Genomic DNA, 19,741 nt, shown 5'->3' on the forward strand with positions numbered 1-19,741 from the left:
TCTATAGAAAAATTTTATATCAATATTTGTTTAAACATATGGATAAATTATTGATATTTTTTTAACAAATAGCACATTTTTGTTCCTAAAATTATTTCATACATTAAAAAACACTCTGCTTATCTGAGTGTTTTTTTAATTTTATTTTAACACATAAAATGCTCTACAGTTAAGAGCAGTGGCTACGCTAGAAGAGTGACGTCAATTTGGTCAAACAAGAATAGTCCTTCTAGCAATATTTAAATTTGGTTGAATAAATAATTTTGTACAGGTTGCATTAAAACATAAACAAATATGTATACAAAAATATAAAATTATTTTAATAGTGTTCGAATCTCGTCACCAGCCATGAAGCATTATAATGTGATGATGAATCCCACTTTTTGTTGGTAAAGAGTTGCCCAAGAGATGGCGTGGAAGGTGTTTATTAAATACCTTTCCTTTAGTCTATCACGAATAATGCAGATGGCTCTCGTCTAGTTCTGTGTGAACATTAGAACAAACTAAATCAAACTCTGGTGTATCACTTCCAAATCATGAACGACCAACGAAGATAGCTCTCGAGTAGCTTTGCGCGACAAACAAACATTAATAATAAGGTTATTTTGATTATGAACATATTTAAAGGGTAGAGTCACTATTCACAGGGCCTGGCATGGCCAAGCGCGTAAGGCGTGCGACTCGTGATCCGAGGGTCGCGGGTTTGCGCCCCCGTCGCGCTAAACATGCTCGCCCTTCCAGCCGTGGGGACGTATAATGCTACGGTCAATCCCACTATTCGTTGGTAAAAGAGTAGCCCAAGAGTTGGCGGTGGGTGGTGATGACTAGCTGCCTTCCCTCCAGTCTTACACTGCTAAATTAGGGACGGCTAGCACAAATAGCCCTCGAGTAGCTTTGTGCGAAATTCCAAAACAAAACAAACAAACAAACAAACACTATTCACAATATAATATAATAATAAATATATATCTAGTTATTTTGTAGTAAGGGTGTGAAAATGTAGAATTAAACAAACTTGGCTTATATAAATATATACATCTCGTTACTTTGAAAGTACGTCATGTCAATGATGAACTGATTTGTTTCAGACTGAATTAGGTTACTAAAAAATTACACTATATTTCAGCAATTTAATTTACATACATATGTTTGAGTTCATGTGATGTTAATAAATGGTTTCACTTTCAGTTATGTTTAACTTTTAATTTTTTTTTCTTGATATCTTACAAAATACTGCCAAGCAATTTCTGGATATCAGATTTCCAAGTCGATGATAAGACCCTTTCATATTATGGGGCTCACAGCCACCTGACCTAACCTCGCTCATTTGGAACTGTGAAATCATGAGAAGAAAAAAAGAAAACAGCATAATCTACTCCAGGACTTTGAGGTGACCAAATAAGAGTAAACAAGATTTGTTTTCTTTTTCACATAATCTCTAAGCGAAAAAATCTGTTTGGAAAATTATATACTAGTCTTCTGCCAGAAAAGCAATAAGGTCACGTGACATTCTTACGAGTACATCATAGAGAAGATAAACACTTGTTTCTATTTACATCTTTCATCTAGTTCCTACACCTACAAAATAATAATAATAATAATCGACTATATTTAATAAAATAAACTAATAATTGAAGTTTATTGGAATAATAAGAAAACCAAGAGTCTCGTTAGTTTGTTAATTTCTGGTAAAGGAATGAAAACTGTTAAGTGAGTAATATTAGCATGCGTATCCGAAATTTACATGACAACCACACCCGATTTAAAATCATAGTGAAACAATGTGTATCACAACTATACTTTGACATTGTTTGACATTTTGCTATAAAATATTCACATGCAGATTATAAAAATAAGAGTGCGTATTAAAAATTTATATTTTATAAAATGGAAATATCCCATGTGTTGAGTGACATTAGAAAACAAAGGAATATGGATTAACTTGTAGTTCTACGACCATCAATATAAAGACCCGCAATAAGTCATACTTGGCTTATATACAGTACAGCGTTTGGTATTAGGTGAAAATCGATGAACACAAATGTTATTGTTAAAAGACACTAATGTGCCCTAAATAACAGAATGCAATATTATAAAAAAGCATCTACCATAATATATCAGTTCAACCATAGAATACATCAAGCAGTAAGAGAATGAAACAGATATACATCATATTTCGTACAAAAATATACTGGTCAAGAAGCATTTTTTGTGATCAGACTGTCGAAAAAAATCCTACGAAAAAAAACCTTACTCGTGCTCAAGAAGGATTATGAAAAGCAAGCAGAGATGAGTGAGGTGCTTTCCTTTCGAATGTCAGTCTTACAACAGAACATTTTGCAAGAAAAACTACATCGCATGGTTATTGGTAAGACACATTATTGTCAGATATAGTATGACCGGAAATAACAACACGAGCTAACGAAGGGGTGAAGTTCCAAGAAATATTTTAATGTAACATATTCAACGTCTGTATTATAGAATCTGTTCATCAAGTTTTATTCACTGCTTTGTAGGTTATGCTAGATATTTAGCTTAGCATCTGCTAAGATTGAGAAGGCAGAAAAAGGATCACAGCACGTAAATAGATTAAGCCAGGAAATTCAGAACTAACTACAAGTACGCCAGTTTTGTAGACGCAAGAGTTGAAGGCGTAATGTGTTGCATATGCACTGATTACTCTTATAACAATATGAATAAGAAATATTTATTTTACAATCTTAAGCTTGACGTAACTGAATTCTACGTTAAATCATTGCTGTAAGTGCTTTGCTGGAAGATTCTAATTGACAGTTAGATTAAAACTCGGAGAGATGTAATCTGCTGGCGATAAGAATTAAAGTAATAATGTGTTCACCAAAATAGAGTAATATAAATAGTGTTATCGTTTTATTCGAGTCATATTGAGTCAGATTTCATGTTGAGTGAAGTTTTCTGTAGTGTTGTTAATTGTGGGTATAAGTGCTGGTTGACAGAAAATGTGTCCTTGTCGTTAGAGCTTAATATATATGTTGATCTCGTTACATTGAATAGGGGCAGAAAGTTCAAGAGGCTTCAGAAAGTATACACTTTACACAGTTCTGTGTGTGTAACCAGTTTAACAGAATCTTATAAAAGCTTTATTTGTGAAAAACATTTAAACAGGATATTTTGATGGCATTACTTCCCGTGAAATTTAATATTTTAACATTTCTAATTGAATTTTTTTAATAAACTAATAACATTGGATTTTCTTAACAACGTCATACATCCATTTACAATGGTCACGCTATTTACAAGTAATTAATAGTACGTCTATTCTTGTAATTATGCATGAATTTCTATCACATTTATGAAGCATGTACTGAGCTGCTATGAACATTAAATCTGTAATTTCCTATAGTATTTGTGTGTGTGTGTATGCATAGCCTTTCCTTGGCAATCAGGTTTAAAAATTTAACTTTTTATCTTGAGAAATGTTATAAAAATTTTAGTTTGAACGAAATAATTTCCAGTATATTGATTTTTGGTACCTAGAGGCTTAATATTTTTAGTTTTTGTAATTTGAGAAATATGCTGCGTTTGGTTACTGTGTATTAGCTTATTTTAAAGATATCTAACAGTCTCTTTAACGCAATTTACCGTTTTAGAGAAACCACAATAAATATGGCATGTATGTTTTCACTTAAATCCTACAGAGCTAATCGTAAGCAGAGATGGAGTATCGCATAAAAGTTATGTTGAAAATAAGATTATTAAATGATGAATTTTCTAGCTCTGTTTTTTACCTTTCTCCATAAAAATTTCATCTGTAAAGTAGATCACAAGGTTTTTTTGATCCCTGAAGGGCTTGATACCCCTTGGTAAGTTGGAAACAGTTACAAATTTTTATTTTTATCATCATGTTTCTTGTTGCTGCCAAAATTACTTTTGATTATCCTTCGTTAATGCTACCAGACTTTCTTTTATGTTCTTCGATGAACTGACGGTATATTTTCGTACTTACTACACAAAAAAATTTAGGGGTTCGATTCCCCGTGGTAGACAGCGTACACATAGCCTATTCTTTGTGTGCTCTTGGCACTAATAAAACAACTTTCGTTTATGGTGAAACAATGCGTTATAATCATTAAAGCAAGATATTTTAAACAGTATACGTAGGGCGCTCGACTCGAAGTCTGGGGGTAGCGAATTCGAATCCTGTCACAGAACATGCTTACTCTTTTAGATGTGAGATTGTTATAATGTGATAGCAAATAACACTTTTTTCTCAAAATTGCGCGGTGCGAGATATTGACTGGTTGCCTTCCTTATGGTTTATTACTTCACACTGTAATACTGATAACCTTCGAGTGACTTTACGTGAAATTCAAAACCAAACAAACAGTATATTTAGTTAGCTATGATCATGACTGGGTAAACTAGTAATTACAGTCTATGCAACTAGCTTGATTTGATCATAAATCATACAATGTTAAATGAAGCAGCTATTATTGTATGATGTAAATTTAACTGAAAGCAATATATTGAGTAATATAACTAATTATTTTTTTGCAACTATTAAGTACCAATGATACCATCAATTTTATTTTCAGTAACGATTGTAGCAGATTTAACATTAAATATTTATTTTAATATCTATGTTTTCAGTTTATTATATATTTCAAAATGCATGTATCGCATATTGTTAAATGTGTATTGCGAAAGTCCCATTTGTTCTCTAAGTTTGTAGAAGATTGTTTAATTTGTTTTAAATTTCGCGCAAAGCTACACGAGGGATATCTGTGATAGCCGTCCCTAATTTAGCCAATTCTTGGGCTACTTTTTTACCAACGATTATTGGGATTGATTTTCACATTATAAAGTCCCCACGGCATGTTTGGTGTGATGGGGATTCGAACCCGCGATTCTCGAATTACGAATCGAGTGCCTTAACAACCTGGCCATGCTGGGTTCTTGTAGAAGATTCTCGAGCGTAAGAATCAACAACATACGACGTGTGTATCTAAAACACTAGTGACTGCCAGCTGACTTTTCGAGAATCTAGCCTAATGGTTTAAAAGGTAGCAACCGCAATACGCAGAGGGGCAGTATAATATTGATGGTTTCTTACGGTCAGTATACTATAAACCTCGGGAGTTATGATAAACGCTTATTAATAGGAAAAACTACAGATGTTTCACCAGGAACGTTTATACATTTTGAATGTTACCAACCGTTCAACTTCAGAGAATTAACTTCGAACGCTAGTATTTCTATGAGAACGTTAGTTATCTGTCTTTCCCTGTGAAAAGCAAGCATGTAAACCGCGTTAGGCGACACAATAATACAGCTAACTAGCACTTCTGTTAAGGAAGTGTATCAACATAAAAATAATTTGATTCTCGTGAACCGTCGACGAAATATACAGTTCCAGAACGGATAGAGGACTTAATACTGTTTGCAAGTTTAAGACACTTTTGTTTACAAATTATTATTTGTAATAACCGTTTTTGTAAATTATATTGTTTTATTTTTTTGTATATTATAATATATTAATGTTAAAAAAGAAAATTGTGTGTATCAATCTTAGTGGCTAGTATTATCAATTTGATACCTACTGATATTCAATTAATTTTTAAAATCAGATTCAAATGTCAGGCTATTTGAAATTATAATACATTAACATAAATAACATAATGAGTCGGACACTAGTCCGGGATAAATTATAGTACGTAACACGGTAAGTACATAATATGTTACAAACACTAGCAGTATCACTCACACGACTCATATATGTTAAATACTATCATCACTATTTCAACTGACTTTATTTTAAAATTTTGGGACAAATCTTAAATATCATTGGTCTTTCAGCATTTAAAGATTTGAAGGTAAGCACTAAATTTGATCCAAACTGTTTGTCGGTTAAAATTATTTTATATAAATTCAAATAGAGGTCGCTTTAAACTTTCTCATCTAAGCTAATTTCATTTTTATCTTCCAAGCTTTCATCTTAACATCTTTATATTCTCAACAGGAAGATAAAATTATGCTTTCCTATAGAGTATGTAATTATTTCATCATTTACAAAATATCTGAACATGATTTTCTTTATTCGTTTGTTCTGCTGGTACTGAGCATGCTCAACAGTCGCTCAATAAAATTTCAAATTTCCGTATTTGCAGCTTGGAATTTTAATCAGGCCCCCATTTGACCCTTGAAGGTGTGGAAGGTATTTACTCTCATGCACAGATGGTCCGGCATGGTTAAGACGCTCGACTTGCAATCCGAGGATTACAGGTTCGAATCCCCGTCGCTCCAAACATGCTCGCCATTTTAGCCGTGGTAGCGTTAGAACGTGACCTTCAATCCCACTATTCTTTGCTAAACGAATAGCCCAAGAGTTAGTGGTGGATGGTAATGACTTCCCTTTAGTCTTACACTAATAAATTAGGGACGGCTAGAGCAGAGATCCTTCGTGTAGCTTTGCGCAAAATTCAAACAATCTTTCATCCTCATTTAAGGTGTTTCAAGTTTGAAAACCCCTCGTGCAAAACGTAACACAGTTTTATTTTCACGAAATCAAATTCTGTGGATTTGTAAGAAATATAAGATTTCTGTGTATTTGAAAGTTACTTTCAGAAAACAAGTACATATTAACAGTCGAAATGTTTAATATGCTTAAGCTCTTGTTTATTCATCAAAACTTCCGCTGTTACAGCGGTAAGTCTACGAATTTACAACGCTAATATCAGGGGTTCGATTCTTATCGGTGGATTCAGCAGATAACCTAATGTGGCTTTTCTGTATGAATGCCTGGCATGGCCAGGTGGGTTAAGGCGTTCGACTCGTAATCTGAGTGTCGCGGGTTCGAATCCCCGTCACGCCAAACATGCTCGCCCTTTCAGCCATGTGGACGTTATAATGTGACAATTAATCCCACCTCTATTTGTTCGTAAAAAGGTAGCCCAAAAGTTGGCGATGGATGGTGATGACTAGCTGCTTTCCCTCTAGTCTTACACCCTTAAACTAGGGACGGCTAGCGCAGATAGCCCTCGTGTAGCTTTGCGCGAAATTCAGAAATCAAAAAAAGACAATGCTATAAGAAAATACACACACGTTCTTCATCAAAAGTAATATTTGTTTTTATCATCTTCGTTTATCATTAACAGCTACTGCGTATTTTTGAATGTTTAAGCCTAAAACAAAACACCATCCGAGCTTTTCAGATATTGTATCTATGAAAAACAATATTTGTCGTAAAAGATAAAACTAAATATTGCGGCCCCCAGTGGCTCAGCGGTATGTCTGTGGACTTACAACGCTAAAAACGGATTTCGATACCCGTGGTGGGCAGAGCACAGATAATCCATTGTGTAGCTTTGTGCTTAATTCAAAACAATAACAACAAACAATGAATATTGCAACACTGGATCATGTGGTTATTGTGTTTGCCTGAAATATAACGCCACAATAAAAAAAATAACATGCAAATTAATTCTCTTTTTTCCTTTTGAATTTCGTGGAAAGCTACACAAGGGATATTTGCGATATCTGTACCTAATATAGAAGGTGTAAGACTAGAGGGAAAGCAGCTGGTCGTCACCACCCACCGCCAACGCCTGGACTACTCTTTTACCAACCAATAGCGGGATTGACCGTCACAATATAACGTCCCCATGGCTGAAAGGGCGAACATGTCGGGTCCAACGGGGATTCGAACCTGCGACCGTCGAATTAGGAGTCGAGTGCCTTAACCATCTGACCATGCAGGGCCGATTATTTCTCATCAGAAGTCGTTTTTTTTTTTTGGTTTGAAAATATTTTAAAAGAAAGTTATTCATAGTTTAATGATAAAATGGCGACCCATAGAGAACTATTTTTGTTTCGTATGTTGTTATTATTATTACATTAACAGCTAAAACTCTAAAGAATGAAAAAATAACCTTTAAAGAATGCCAAGTTGGCTTTATCACGTGACTAAAAGAATAAGATTAGTCAGTTGACCATCTGATTTTCATTTCACCCACGCATAACTATTTTCTTTGCCTTCATATTGAAAGTTCACATCTTCATGGAATGATTGGCATGCACATAAAAAGCAATTGTCACGCACGAGACACATAAGTATTACTTATCAAGAGATTTAATTTCTTAAATAAACATCAAATCTTAAATAAAGAATAATTGTAAATTCATATAAATCCACTCTGTTCGCCAAGTATGGTGCAGATTAACTTTTCGTTAAAATGTCTATCTCTGTAGTAAGTCACTTAAGGTTCGATTTCTGCTAATCTATCAAATATTCAGCAAAGAACTGCAAATTCTCCCTTTCTCAGTTTGTTGTCTCATTTATTATTAAAAATTTCGTTTTGCAATACAGATGGAAGCTTAATAAATATTTTTGTGCTTCTTTGTGTATGTCTATATTAGGTTAATTAGTCGTTGAGTAATAACTGTTTCTTCATTTAATCAAAGGTCCAAATCAAGTTATCCATAACACGAGCGCTTTCGTAAGGTGGATTGAGGTTTGCAATCTGAAAAGGAGTGGTCCCCCTTTTTAAAGTGCTCGATCATCGGGTTTTTTTTCCCGAATCAAGATTCCCAGTTTGCACCTGAAGAAGAGAGGTCCTCCTTTCGAAAGCCTTCAGGTTGTAGGGTTTTATTCATTTATATCAAAACTTCTTGAACCTACGTTTTTTTCTAGCATCATGAATCAAGTTAACCATTTACTTTCAGAAACTTTGTGGCCACATTATTCTTTGCACTCAGTAAATATCAGTAGATAAGAACCTCATATTACAATATGAAGACAAAAGTCTGACTTTCATCAACCAAAAGTCACACCAGGTTTTCCCATAGAGGGACGTTAATTTGAACCCAATTTCAGCTTTCGTACACATTATCACAACAAAAGAAAATACAAAAATGAAAAATCAATTTTTAACATTAGCAGGAACCCTAAAATAAATTTCTAAGGTCTATTTTTCACATAACTAAAGACTTGTTAAACATGATTGTTATAGATTCATAAAATTGTACTATACAAAATTTTTCCGGTATTTTAAAAATCATAAACTGATTCTGTATATTTGGAAAACCATGAGCTAAAGAAATAAACTCTCTTATAATAGAAAATCGTTTCTTTATTTACCAGTAAACATAATTTACTTTTAGGAAGCTTCAAAGTACCGATACCGAAATATTTGATATAGATTCTAATAACATCCCCAGTAGCTAGCGTACTGAACTGTTGCCCGAAAGGTTTATGGTTCACACCCTATCACACCTCTGTATTTTCAATCCCATACGGTCGCGATAGATAATGTTCAATACATAATTTTTCTCCAGTTTATCTCTTCAAAATTATGGCGTTTGCTCAAATAGTTCTCGAGTGCCAAATTCAACTAACAACGAGAAAGATACTTAGAGAACAGTGTTCCAGAAGTCCAGTATGCAAATATAACTTTTTTTTTGTCTCTGACAGCATAATACCAGAGTAAGATTAAGTTATACTTTCTGATTGCGTGCTTAAGTAAAACGGAAACTGTATCATAAGTAAGTTAAGAATATAAAATGTTATTTGTTTTCTCCTGGCGAGAGAACATAGGGGCAATTTGTTCTAAAAAATACTAAACCACAGAGATGGGCTTCATTTATTTGTATTACAGTTGTAATATACATTTCTCACTGCAAGGGGCCGACATGGCCAGGTGGTTAAGGCGCTCCACTCGTAATCCGAGGGTCGCGGATTCGATTCTTCGTCACACTAAACATGCTCTCCCTTTCAGCCGTGGGGGCGTTATAATGTTACAGTCAATCTCCCTATTCGTTGGTAAAATAGTAGCCCAAGAGTTGGCAGTGGGTGGTGATGACTAGCTGCCTTCCATTTAGTCTTACACTGCTAAATTAGAGAAGGCTAGCGCAGATAGCCCTCGAGTAGCTTTGCGCGAAATTCAAAACAAACCAAAACTCATTGCAAGTAATTTTTTCTACCTTGTACTTCACACAGCAATAAATACACATGAATTTAATGTAAAGCCATTATAAGTTAAATGAGCATTTTTAATGAATTATTGTAAAATGAATAAAGTGTTAGATATATACAGTTGCAGCGCAAATAAGTAAAAATATATATATGTGAAACAAACGTTATACAAAGTGCCTCAAAGTAAATGTATCAAAAAGAAAACTGAATAACGTTTTTTATTATTTGGCATAACAACGAGGCCCGGCATGACCAGGTGGTTCAGGTACTGGATTCATAATCCGAGGGTTGCGGGTTTGAATCTTCGTCACACCAAATATGCTAGCACTTTCAGCCGTGGGTGTGTTATAATGATACGATCAATCCAACTATTCCTTGGCAAAAGAGTAGCCCAAGAGTTGGCGGTGGGTGGTGATGACCAGTTGTCTTCCCTCTAGTCTTACACTGGTAAATTAGGGATTGCTAGCGCAGATAGCCCTCGTGTAGGTTTTAGCGAAATTCAAAACAAACAAAGGGAAACCATAATTAAACGACAATATAATACTTTTGTTTGTGAAGACAGAGAATTAACTAGCTTGTTCATGAGAGAGAACGGAATAATATTTGATACCAGTTATGCTTTCATTTCGATACTGAAATCTTACATAAACAGGTCACGAGGGCAAATTGCCAATTTAAACACTGACTTGGGAAAAAAATAAGTTAAAAATTTGTGGACGCCATTCATCGTGTTCTTCCCATCCTTCAAGTTAACGTTACGAAAACTTTCAGTTCGCAACTGTAAACAAAAGTCTCTAGAATGAGGGCTCTAGCGTATGACGCTTTTGGCTTTATATTATACAAACCACTGATTCTCACATTGTGTGATAAAAAATCTGTGAATCCTTTCACTATGTATTCATTGATATTCAACCAATTAAAAATGACATCCAAAAGCTTACAGCCAATAATATTCCAAGTACGCAGTTAATATATTAAGAAGTTCTGTTAGAAAAAGTACTTTGAAAATGTCTAGTTTCGTGTTACAATAAAGTGTATTATCTTAAATAAAAACAAAACTGAAAAGTTATCTTCCCAAGGCTTGTACGTCTTATTGAAGTTAAGTTTTATTGTTATTATTAGCATTATTATTTATAACCCTGGTCTTGAGTAAAATAAATGAATCCCCTGAGTTCATCCTTTTGGACTTTTATCTTTAGGGCTTTTTTTGAAAACAAAAGTCTGCCATAACTACTCAAGGAGTCATGAGAAAGTTAAATCTCGTATCTATACTCTCTTATCCATTTCTACAAAAGTGTTCTCAGAATTTTAACTCAAAATAAAATTGATTATAGCTAATGATGGAAGACGTGTAAAAGTTTATTAATTGAATTAAAAAAGAAAACAAGACAGAAACTTCCAAAGATGTTCCACATTGAGTTTATTTACTAAGAAAAATAAACTAGTCAGTACAGATAATCGTCCATTGATAGCGAACTAAAAACACGTTAATATTAGCTCATCTTGCACTTAAATATTAATAATTATAATACATATGGTCCATATTGTGTTCACTTAATTAGAACTATGGCTCAGTCCTTCAACGTTCTATTTAAGTCATGAAGTACTAAAAATCAGAGTGTGACTAGATTAAAAAAAACAACTAAATATGTGACTAAAAACACACGAATCATTTTCGTAATTTCATTAGATCTCATTACGTTGTTTTAGGTATGTATCACAAGTCTTAGAACATGATAAAGAAATAAATTATCATTTTTGTTGCTTTCTTCCGTTGTGCTAGCTACAGTTTTATTAAACCAGTAACTTCTCATTGCTTTGTGAAATTTATCTTGATTTTTAACTTTAAGCCTTCTTGCTGATCCAAACAGATAAGATATGATTATGTAAGTTTTTTTTATTCCTTAGTGTATGGCCATGTGGTTAAGACACTCGATTCGTAATCTAAGGGTCTCGAGTTCGAATTCCCGTCATACCAAATATGCTTGTCCTTTCAACCGTGGGGATGTTATAATTGGCGGTCAATCACACTATTCCTTGATAAAAGAGTAGCCCAAGAGTTGGCGGTGGGTAGTGATGACTAGTTGACTTTCCTCTTGTCTAACACTGCTAAATTAGGGACGACTAGTGCAGATTGCTCTCCTGTAGCGATGCGTGAAATTCAAGAACAAAAAAACAAGAAAAAAAGCTTAGGTAATTAATAAATCACTGTATATGTAATACTAAACATTTGGTAGAATAAGATTCATTAAGTAAAGTGAATAATAAATCACTGTATATGTAATACTAAACATTTGGTAGAATAAGATTCATTAAGTAAAGTGAATAATAAATCACTGTATATGTAATACTAAACATTTGGTAGAATAAGATTCATTAAGTAAAGTGAATCACTGTATATGTAATACTAAACATTTGGTAGAATAAGATTCATTAAGTAAAGTGAATCACTGTATATGTAATACTAAACATTTGGTAGAATAAGATTCATTAAGTAAAGTGAATCACTGTATATGTAATACTAAACATTTGGTAGAATAAGATTCATTAAGTAAAGTGAATCACTGTATATGTAATACTAAACATTTGGTAGAATAAGATTCATTAAGTAAAGTGAATAATAAATCACTGTATATGTAATACTAAACATTTGGTAGAATAAGATTCATTAAGTAAAGTGAATCACTGTATATGTAATACTAAACATTTGGTAGAATAAGATTCATTAAGTAAAGTGAATCACTGTATATGTAATACTAAACATTTGGTAGAATAAGATTCATTAAGTAAAGTGAATCACTGTATATGTAATACTAAACATTTGGTAGAATAAGATTCATTAAGTAAAGTGAATCACTGTATATGTAATACTAAACATTTGGTAGAATAAGATTCATTAAGTAAAGTGAATCACTGTATATGTAATACTAAACATTTGGTAGAATAAGATTCATTAAGTAAAGTGAATAATAAATCACTGTATATGTAATACTAAACATTTGGTAGAATAAGATTCATTAAGTAAAGTGAATCACTGTATATGTAATACTAAACATTTGGTAGAATAAGATTCATTAAGTAAAGTGAATCACTGTATATGTAATACTAAACATTTGGTAGAATAAGATTCATTAAGTAAAGTGAATAATAAATCACTGTATATGTAATACTAAACATTTGGTAGAATAAGATTCATTAAGTAAAGTGAATCACTGTATATGTAATACTAAACATTTGGTAGAATAAGATTCATTAAGTAAAGTGAATAATAAATCACTGTATATGTAATACTAAACATTTGGTAGAATAAGATTCATTAAGTAAAGTGAATCACTGTATATGTAATACTAAACATTTGGTAGAATAAGATTCATTAAGTAAAGTGAATCACTGTATATGTAATACTAAACATTTGGTAGAATAAGATTCATTAAGTAAAGTGAATCACTGTATATGTAATACTAAACATTTGGTAGAATAAGATTCATTAAGTAAAGTGAATCACTGTATATGTAATACTAAACATTTGGTAGAATAAGATTCATTAAGTAAAGAATAATGAATCACTGTATATGTAATACTAAACATTTGGTAGAATAAGATTCATTAAGTAAAGTGAATCACTGTATATGTAATACTAAACATTTGGTAGAATAAGATTCATTAAGTAAAGTGAATCACTGTATATGTAATACTAAACATTTGGTAGAATAAGATTCATTAAGTAAAGTGAATCACTGTATATGTAATACTAAACATTTGGTAGAATAAGATTCATTAAGTAAAGTGAATCACTGTATATGTAATACTAAACATTTGGTAGAATAAGATTCATTAAGTAAAGTGAATCACTGTATATGTAATACTAAACATTTGGTAGAATAAGATTCATTAAGTAAAGTGAATCACTGTATATGTAATACTAAACATTTGGTAGAATAAGATTCATTAAGTAAAGTGAATTTTTTCCTATAAATGGATATTTCAGTAAGTATAAGTCAAAAGTGAAACCTTGTGAGCAAGAACTGCCTGTGGATACTTCATGGTGACGAGAGAAGAACGTTTTGGTTTCCGTACTGAAACCTTCTTCCGAGAAGATATGTATGGAAAAAATCTACTGGAACTAGATAAAATAGTATTAGTTTACAATAAAAAATACCAGTTTCATAGCTTTGTAATAAAACATTTTTAGCTACGCTTCTGGAACACGATGCCTCCAGAAAAAGATATTATTTTGTCTCGTATTTCACGTTTTTACTATCTCGTCTTCCTACATTCTGATTTGTAATATTTCCACGCATTAAGTCACTGAATTTCATACAGTTCTCTACAAACAGAGTCAGAAAACCGTTCTAAACAAAAATGAATTTGAAAACAAGGTCCATATATTGTTATTCCGAAACAAACGTGTTTATTTCTGATTCTTTTTAACCTGCTTTACTTTCATAATAGAAAGTGATAGACCCTATATTTTACAGATGACTCTTTGTGGTTTACACTTGAAATAAGGAGAGAACTTTCATGTATTATGGTTTTTTCATTAAATTTACATTATCATTATATTCTTTCATGAGTGTGTCCCTTTTTTAAAATTTTGTAAGTTTCTTTTTATCAAGACTTTAGTTTAGCTTTCACCGCAACTGATAATTATTTACATTAAAGTAAGGCGGTTAATAAAGAATTTTAAGACCTTTTTTTCTTTTCTTTGCTTCTCTGAAACACCTAATGAGACATCTACAACATTTTTGGAGCCAAGAATTAACATTTTTGTCAGAACTCATGCGTATTATTAACTAGTCCTTTCCATTGAAGTTTAAGAATAGCTGAGTAGTGATTAATTAATTTGTACACTTACAACAGAGTCTATCTTTAAAATATTTCTTTTGATAGATATAACATGTTCATTTTTGTAACAGCAGCTTCCTGATTACTCACCTACGCTTAAAACTGAGTGTAATTGATTGATGTTATACTTTTACAGTCTCATAAGTTAACAAAAACTCTTAATTTCAGACAGAAAGTGAAAGAACTGTACATTCTTAAGTCATCTTGAAGTAATTGAAAGGTGCGGGGGAGTCGCAACTTGTTGTAGGTGACGATAGCAACACCCGACATGAAGGAAGAGTGGACTGGCCCATGTGGACTGATCGTGTTACTCTGAACATCCCGTCTATGAATTTTTTTTGTGTGTGGGCGGTCGTTAGTATCAACACAATTAGCTGCTTGTCCGATACATAAACCACATTTCAACTAAACATTCTCCAAACAGGAGCTGGACGGGTTATTAGCTGCTCCGCTCGGTCGTTGGAGCTCTCGGTCTTCTCCAACGAAATACATCCTACTGAGAAAGGGAGATAAAACAGTGTCATAAGAATTACTAATATCATTTCGTAATTACCAGATAAAGATATCGAGAGAAAGCTGATGATCAAGTCGTGACAGTGATAAACATTGTTGATTATTGTACGTTTCAGGACCATGGAGGTCCACAGAGCCACTAGGTGTCTCTGGCTTATCACTCTTTTGTGCATCCTAGTCACTGCCCAGGACTACCCGGAACCTGATGGTATTGGTAAGAAAACAGCAATGTATAATTTAAACTTGCTGTTAATTTCATCACGTTTTACTACCACCCTTATAGAATTTAACACTAAATTAATATATTTTTAAAATATATTTTCCAAATTTAAAAAGAGAAAACGAGAGAATAATTCAAGAACAATGTGTTTCACAATGAATTGTAGATAAAGTATATAAAAAGAGTGAATAGTAACTTTAGAGAGACTTCTAGACCATAAAATCAACAAAAAATACGTAACTCTGGCATTGTATACGTTTGGTCGTAATAGTAGTAAGTTTTATATGAAACATACGTCAGCTGCGGCTTTGCATTACGCCTAATCTCTGTTTGTTTGTTTCGTGGGGGCATTATAAAGTGACGGTCAATACCGCTATTCGTTGATAAAAGAGTAGTCCAAGAGTTGGCGGTGGGGGCTGATGGCTAGCTGCCTTTCCTCTAGTCTTACACTGCTATCTTAGGGACGACTAGCGCGATAACACTCGTGTAGTTTTGCGCGAAATTTGAAAGCAAACAATTGGAGGAAACTTTCAGTTCGGCTGTTTTCTTAGAGTTATATGTGCTAGCCGTCCCTAATTTAGCAGTGTAAGACTAGAGGGAAGGCAGCTAGTAATCACCACCCACCGCCAACTCTTGGGCTACTCTTTTATCAACGAACAGTGGGATTGACCGTCACATTCTAATGCCGCCACGGCTGAAAAGGCGAGCATGTTTGGTGCGACGGGGATGCGAAACCGCGACCATCAGATAACGAGTCGCACGCTTTAACACGCTTGGTCATGCCGGACCAGTAGGCGTTAGTAGGTAAACTGAAAACTAACCCTTATTATTTATCAGATTTCTTTATTGTCTGCAATCACCATTGTGATGTCCTCGTGAAAATAGTATATGTCGAATAAAATAAAACTAAATTTAACGACTAGTATATCATTACGGTTACAATTGACAACTGATCTTCGGGTGACTTTTACAAAACATTGTTCCGAATTCAGTAATTTTTAATGTATTCTTGTTAATTACGTAAAAATACCACATGATAGAAATCCCCTGTAATAAAAATCTATGAAATTCCACGTTAATTTTTAACAATAAAAAATGTTATTCTTTTGTCTCAACAACCGCATTGCGGAGAAAGATAATTTTAAGTGTTTTGTAATTTTGGAGATAAACATGTTTTTTGACTCAGCTAGAAGTGAAATCTGTTTTAGACGGTTAATTAATAATTATTGTTTTTGTACAAATTTTATATTTTCTCTCTCTCTCTCTTTTTAATAATGTGTTTTTTCGCCTGTTCAAACTTAACAATCTTGAAATATGGTACTAGTTGGGTTAGTGGTTTGTATGCTAAGCTGTGGAATGTGTGAATAGTCAGTTTAACAAGTTGGTTCACAGTCAGATGTAACCCTTGTTGTGGTCACTCCTCTTAAATGGTCGACAGGTCAAAAATTAATAAAACAGTTATACTTGAGATCTATGGATCTGGTATCTTATCTCTTCGTGTAGTTCACCTGTACTTAAGGTTTAATATACCAATACCAAATTTGTACTTCCTACCGTAGTTCATTATTAAATGTTCGTAGAAAAGAATATATAGCCATATTAATGATTTACACGACATGTATATTAGGCTTAGAATTATGAGAAGACACACACGAAAGCTGTAGACCTCTGAAGTAGATGCAGTCATTTTTGTTATTCTAGTCACCAGATGGCATTCAGAGGATACAACCATATTGAAACTGAATAGAAAGCGCTGTGATACGCTTTTGACATCGAATAGCTGTTTATCTTTGATAATTAGTTATTTAATCAATCCAGTTTAATAACGCTACAAGAATCACAAAAGCAAATCGTGCGAGAATTACGATAAGTTATAATATCCTCATCTTTTACATAAATCACTTTAAGAAAGCTCGATTATTTCATTCTCTTGAACCTCGTGAACCATTACGTCTTGCAGTCAGTTTTGGGCCATGTTTATTTAACAACCAACAGTTCAAGTACTAATGCCATAAAATATCACAAAAATTCTGTATGCATACCTAAAAAATATACCTACCATACTTTCAAAAGTATCCTTCTATTTATTCTTTTTAATGTTTATGGATAGCAGAAAAATTTTGCATAACAAGGAGTTTTTATTTTCAATATTTTCATATTAAAGTGATAATATAAAAATAATATTTTGTACTAATATATTTTTAAGAAGTATGTTCACGAGTTGCCCACGTTTTCAGTATTGAAACTCGAATTTTTAAATTTCGGTGATGGAAATTTACTGTGGGCTTTACAACACTGGACTACTACATCGTGGGTTGCTCTTGTTAGACTGAGATTCAACAAATGGGATTATTAATACTGTTTACTTTGCATTATTCACAACATTTTTTATCACATTAAAAAAAAGTACACATATGGAAACGATATTCACATCAACATGTTGTCAACGCCAGGATCCACACTGTCTTAACGATCTTAACATATATTGTTAGGGTATAAAAAAGAGCGCATAGTATTGTGACAGTTATATGACACCCAGATGGTTGAGTTGTAAGGCTCTAACACTTAACAAAGGCAAGAAAAACAGTCGTTTCAAGTGCTCTTAGCACTTTCAATAGGACAGTTTCTTTTGAGTTGTTACACAAAAGGGACTTTCCAAATCTAAGCATTCATTGCAATCAATAATATTTTGTGGTCTTTCTTTGTAAAAGACTAACTTTTTTGCATTTTGTTTGCTAATTCTAGCAAGTGTACAGTACTAAATTAATTATTAAAACATAAATGCAACAGAAAATATATTAATTCTAAGTAGTAGCTGCGGTAAAAAGTTATAATTTCAAGTCATCCTCTAGGAAATAAGAACGAATAGTTTACCAAACTAATATAAAATACTTGATTAAGTATAATAATCAACTCGTGATGGATGAATAACTAGTAGTCCTGTTGATAATAACTGATTAATTCTTCCAAGATTTTTTTTGTAAACACATATTAAGCGATTAATTGTAATTATTTAACTGATATAAGCTAAATATATTTTTTAAATTTTGTTTGATAAAAAGTGATTCATTTTTTCAATTGTTTGACTTGTGATATATAACTTATTCTAATAAGCTTGTACCCCGCTAATGCAGCGATAAGTCTACGGATTTACAACGCTAAAATCAGGGGTTCGATTCCCCTTAGTAGACACAGCAAATAGCCTGATGTGACATTGCTATAAGAAAACACATATACACTCTAATAAAGTTATAAATAAACAGTACCAACTTTAAACTACTACATTTGCAACAAATGAAAACTTCTGACATTAGTGTTTCACTATACAATTTTTAAAAATTTTGTTTATTAGTTGATAAAGTGTGACATTTATAAGTAAATAATTGTAATATTTTTTACCGAAAAACGTTCTTTTAATATAACTGTTTTTAAATATTAGGTTTGGGTTTTCTTATAGCAAAGTCACACTGGGCTATCTGTTGAGTCCATCGATGGGGATCGAGCCGCTGTTTTAACGTTGTAAATCCGTAGATTTACCGCTGTACCAGCAGAGAACTAAATATTAGGTAATGTTAAAATAAAAATAATCAATAAGTGTATAAATTGAGTATTGATCAAGCTAGCCACCTTTTAATGAACTATTAATTAATTTTCACCATTATATTTATTATGATACTGTGTGTATGTGAGTTTTCTTATAGTAAAGCCACATTGGGCTATCTGCGGAGTCCACGTAGAGGAATCGAACCGTTGATTGTAGTGGTGTAAACCCGTAGACTTACCGCTGTACCAACAGGGAACTTTATTAGAATAGATTAATTGCACATATATTAAAGTAACGCTTAAATAAATATATATATATATATATAGATTAGTAAAGCTATTTATAACTATTGTATTTTAACATTTATCAAGGTTTACCTTAAGATTTTAAATATGTTATTGATATCCAGCTATATGCGATACATATTACTTTGTACTCATATAGCGTTAGATCGCTATCATAATACACTACACTAAAATAAATGTAAACAACTACAGTTTTTATGTTGTAACATTTGTTAGTATAAAACTGATTGAACTATGTAATTATGTGCAACAGTTTATTTGTTTTTTGTTACCAAATGTTTGCCATATCACAGTACGCTTAACTGAAAATGTGGGGACTCTCGCGAGATCAACCTTATTTGTTGCCAATCCAGTAAGCCTTTTGC

General features: G+C 32.8%; 1 protein-coding gene and 1 long non-coding RNA gene across 2 annotated transcripts in view; one reads left to right on the forward strand and one right to left on the reverse strand.

Annotated features, from left to right (window-relative positions):
• Window positions 1-11,961: 11,961 nt before the first annotated feature.
• Window positions 11,962-15,014, reverse strand: LOC143255274 (uncharacterized). The gene is made up of 3 exons (XR_013030495.1): window positions 14,885-15,014; window positions 13,961-14,072; window positions 11,962-12,091 (listed from the first exon to the last, which is right to left on the reverse strand). It is a non-coding gene; the product is annotated as an uncharacterized LOC143255274 (long non-coding RNA).
• A 48-nt stretch (window positions 15,015-15,062) lies between these two features.
• LOC143255273 (uncharacterized) overlaps window positions 15,063-19,741 on the forward strand; it is a 99,803-nt gene continuing 95,124 nt past the window's right edge. The window contains exon 1 of the mRNA XM_076510694.1: window positions 15,063-15,521. Coding sequence (XP_076366809.1) covers window positions 15,428-15,521 — 94 coding nt within the window. The 5' untranslated portion in view covers window positions 15,063-15,427. The remainder of the gene's footprint in view (window positions 15,522-19,741) is intronic.

Source organism: Tachypleus tridentatus, chromosome 7 (assembly GCF_004210375.1).
Source record: "Tachypleus tridentatus isolate NWPU-2018 chromosome 7, ASM421037v1, whole genome shotgun sequence".
NCBI lineage: Eukaryota > Metazoa > Arthropoda > Merostomata > Xiphosura > Limulidae > Tachypleus > Tachypleus tridentatus.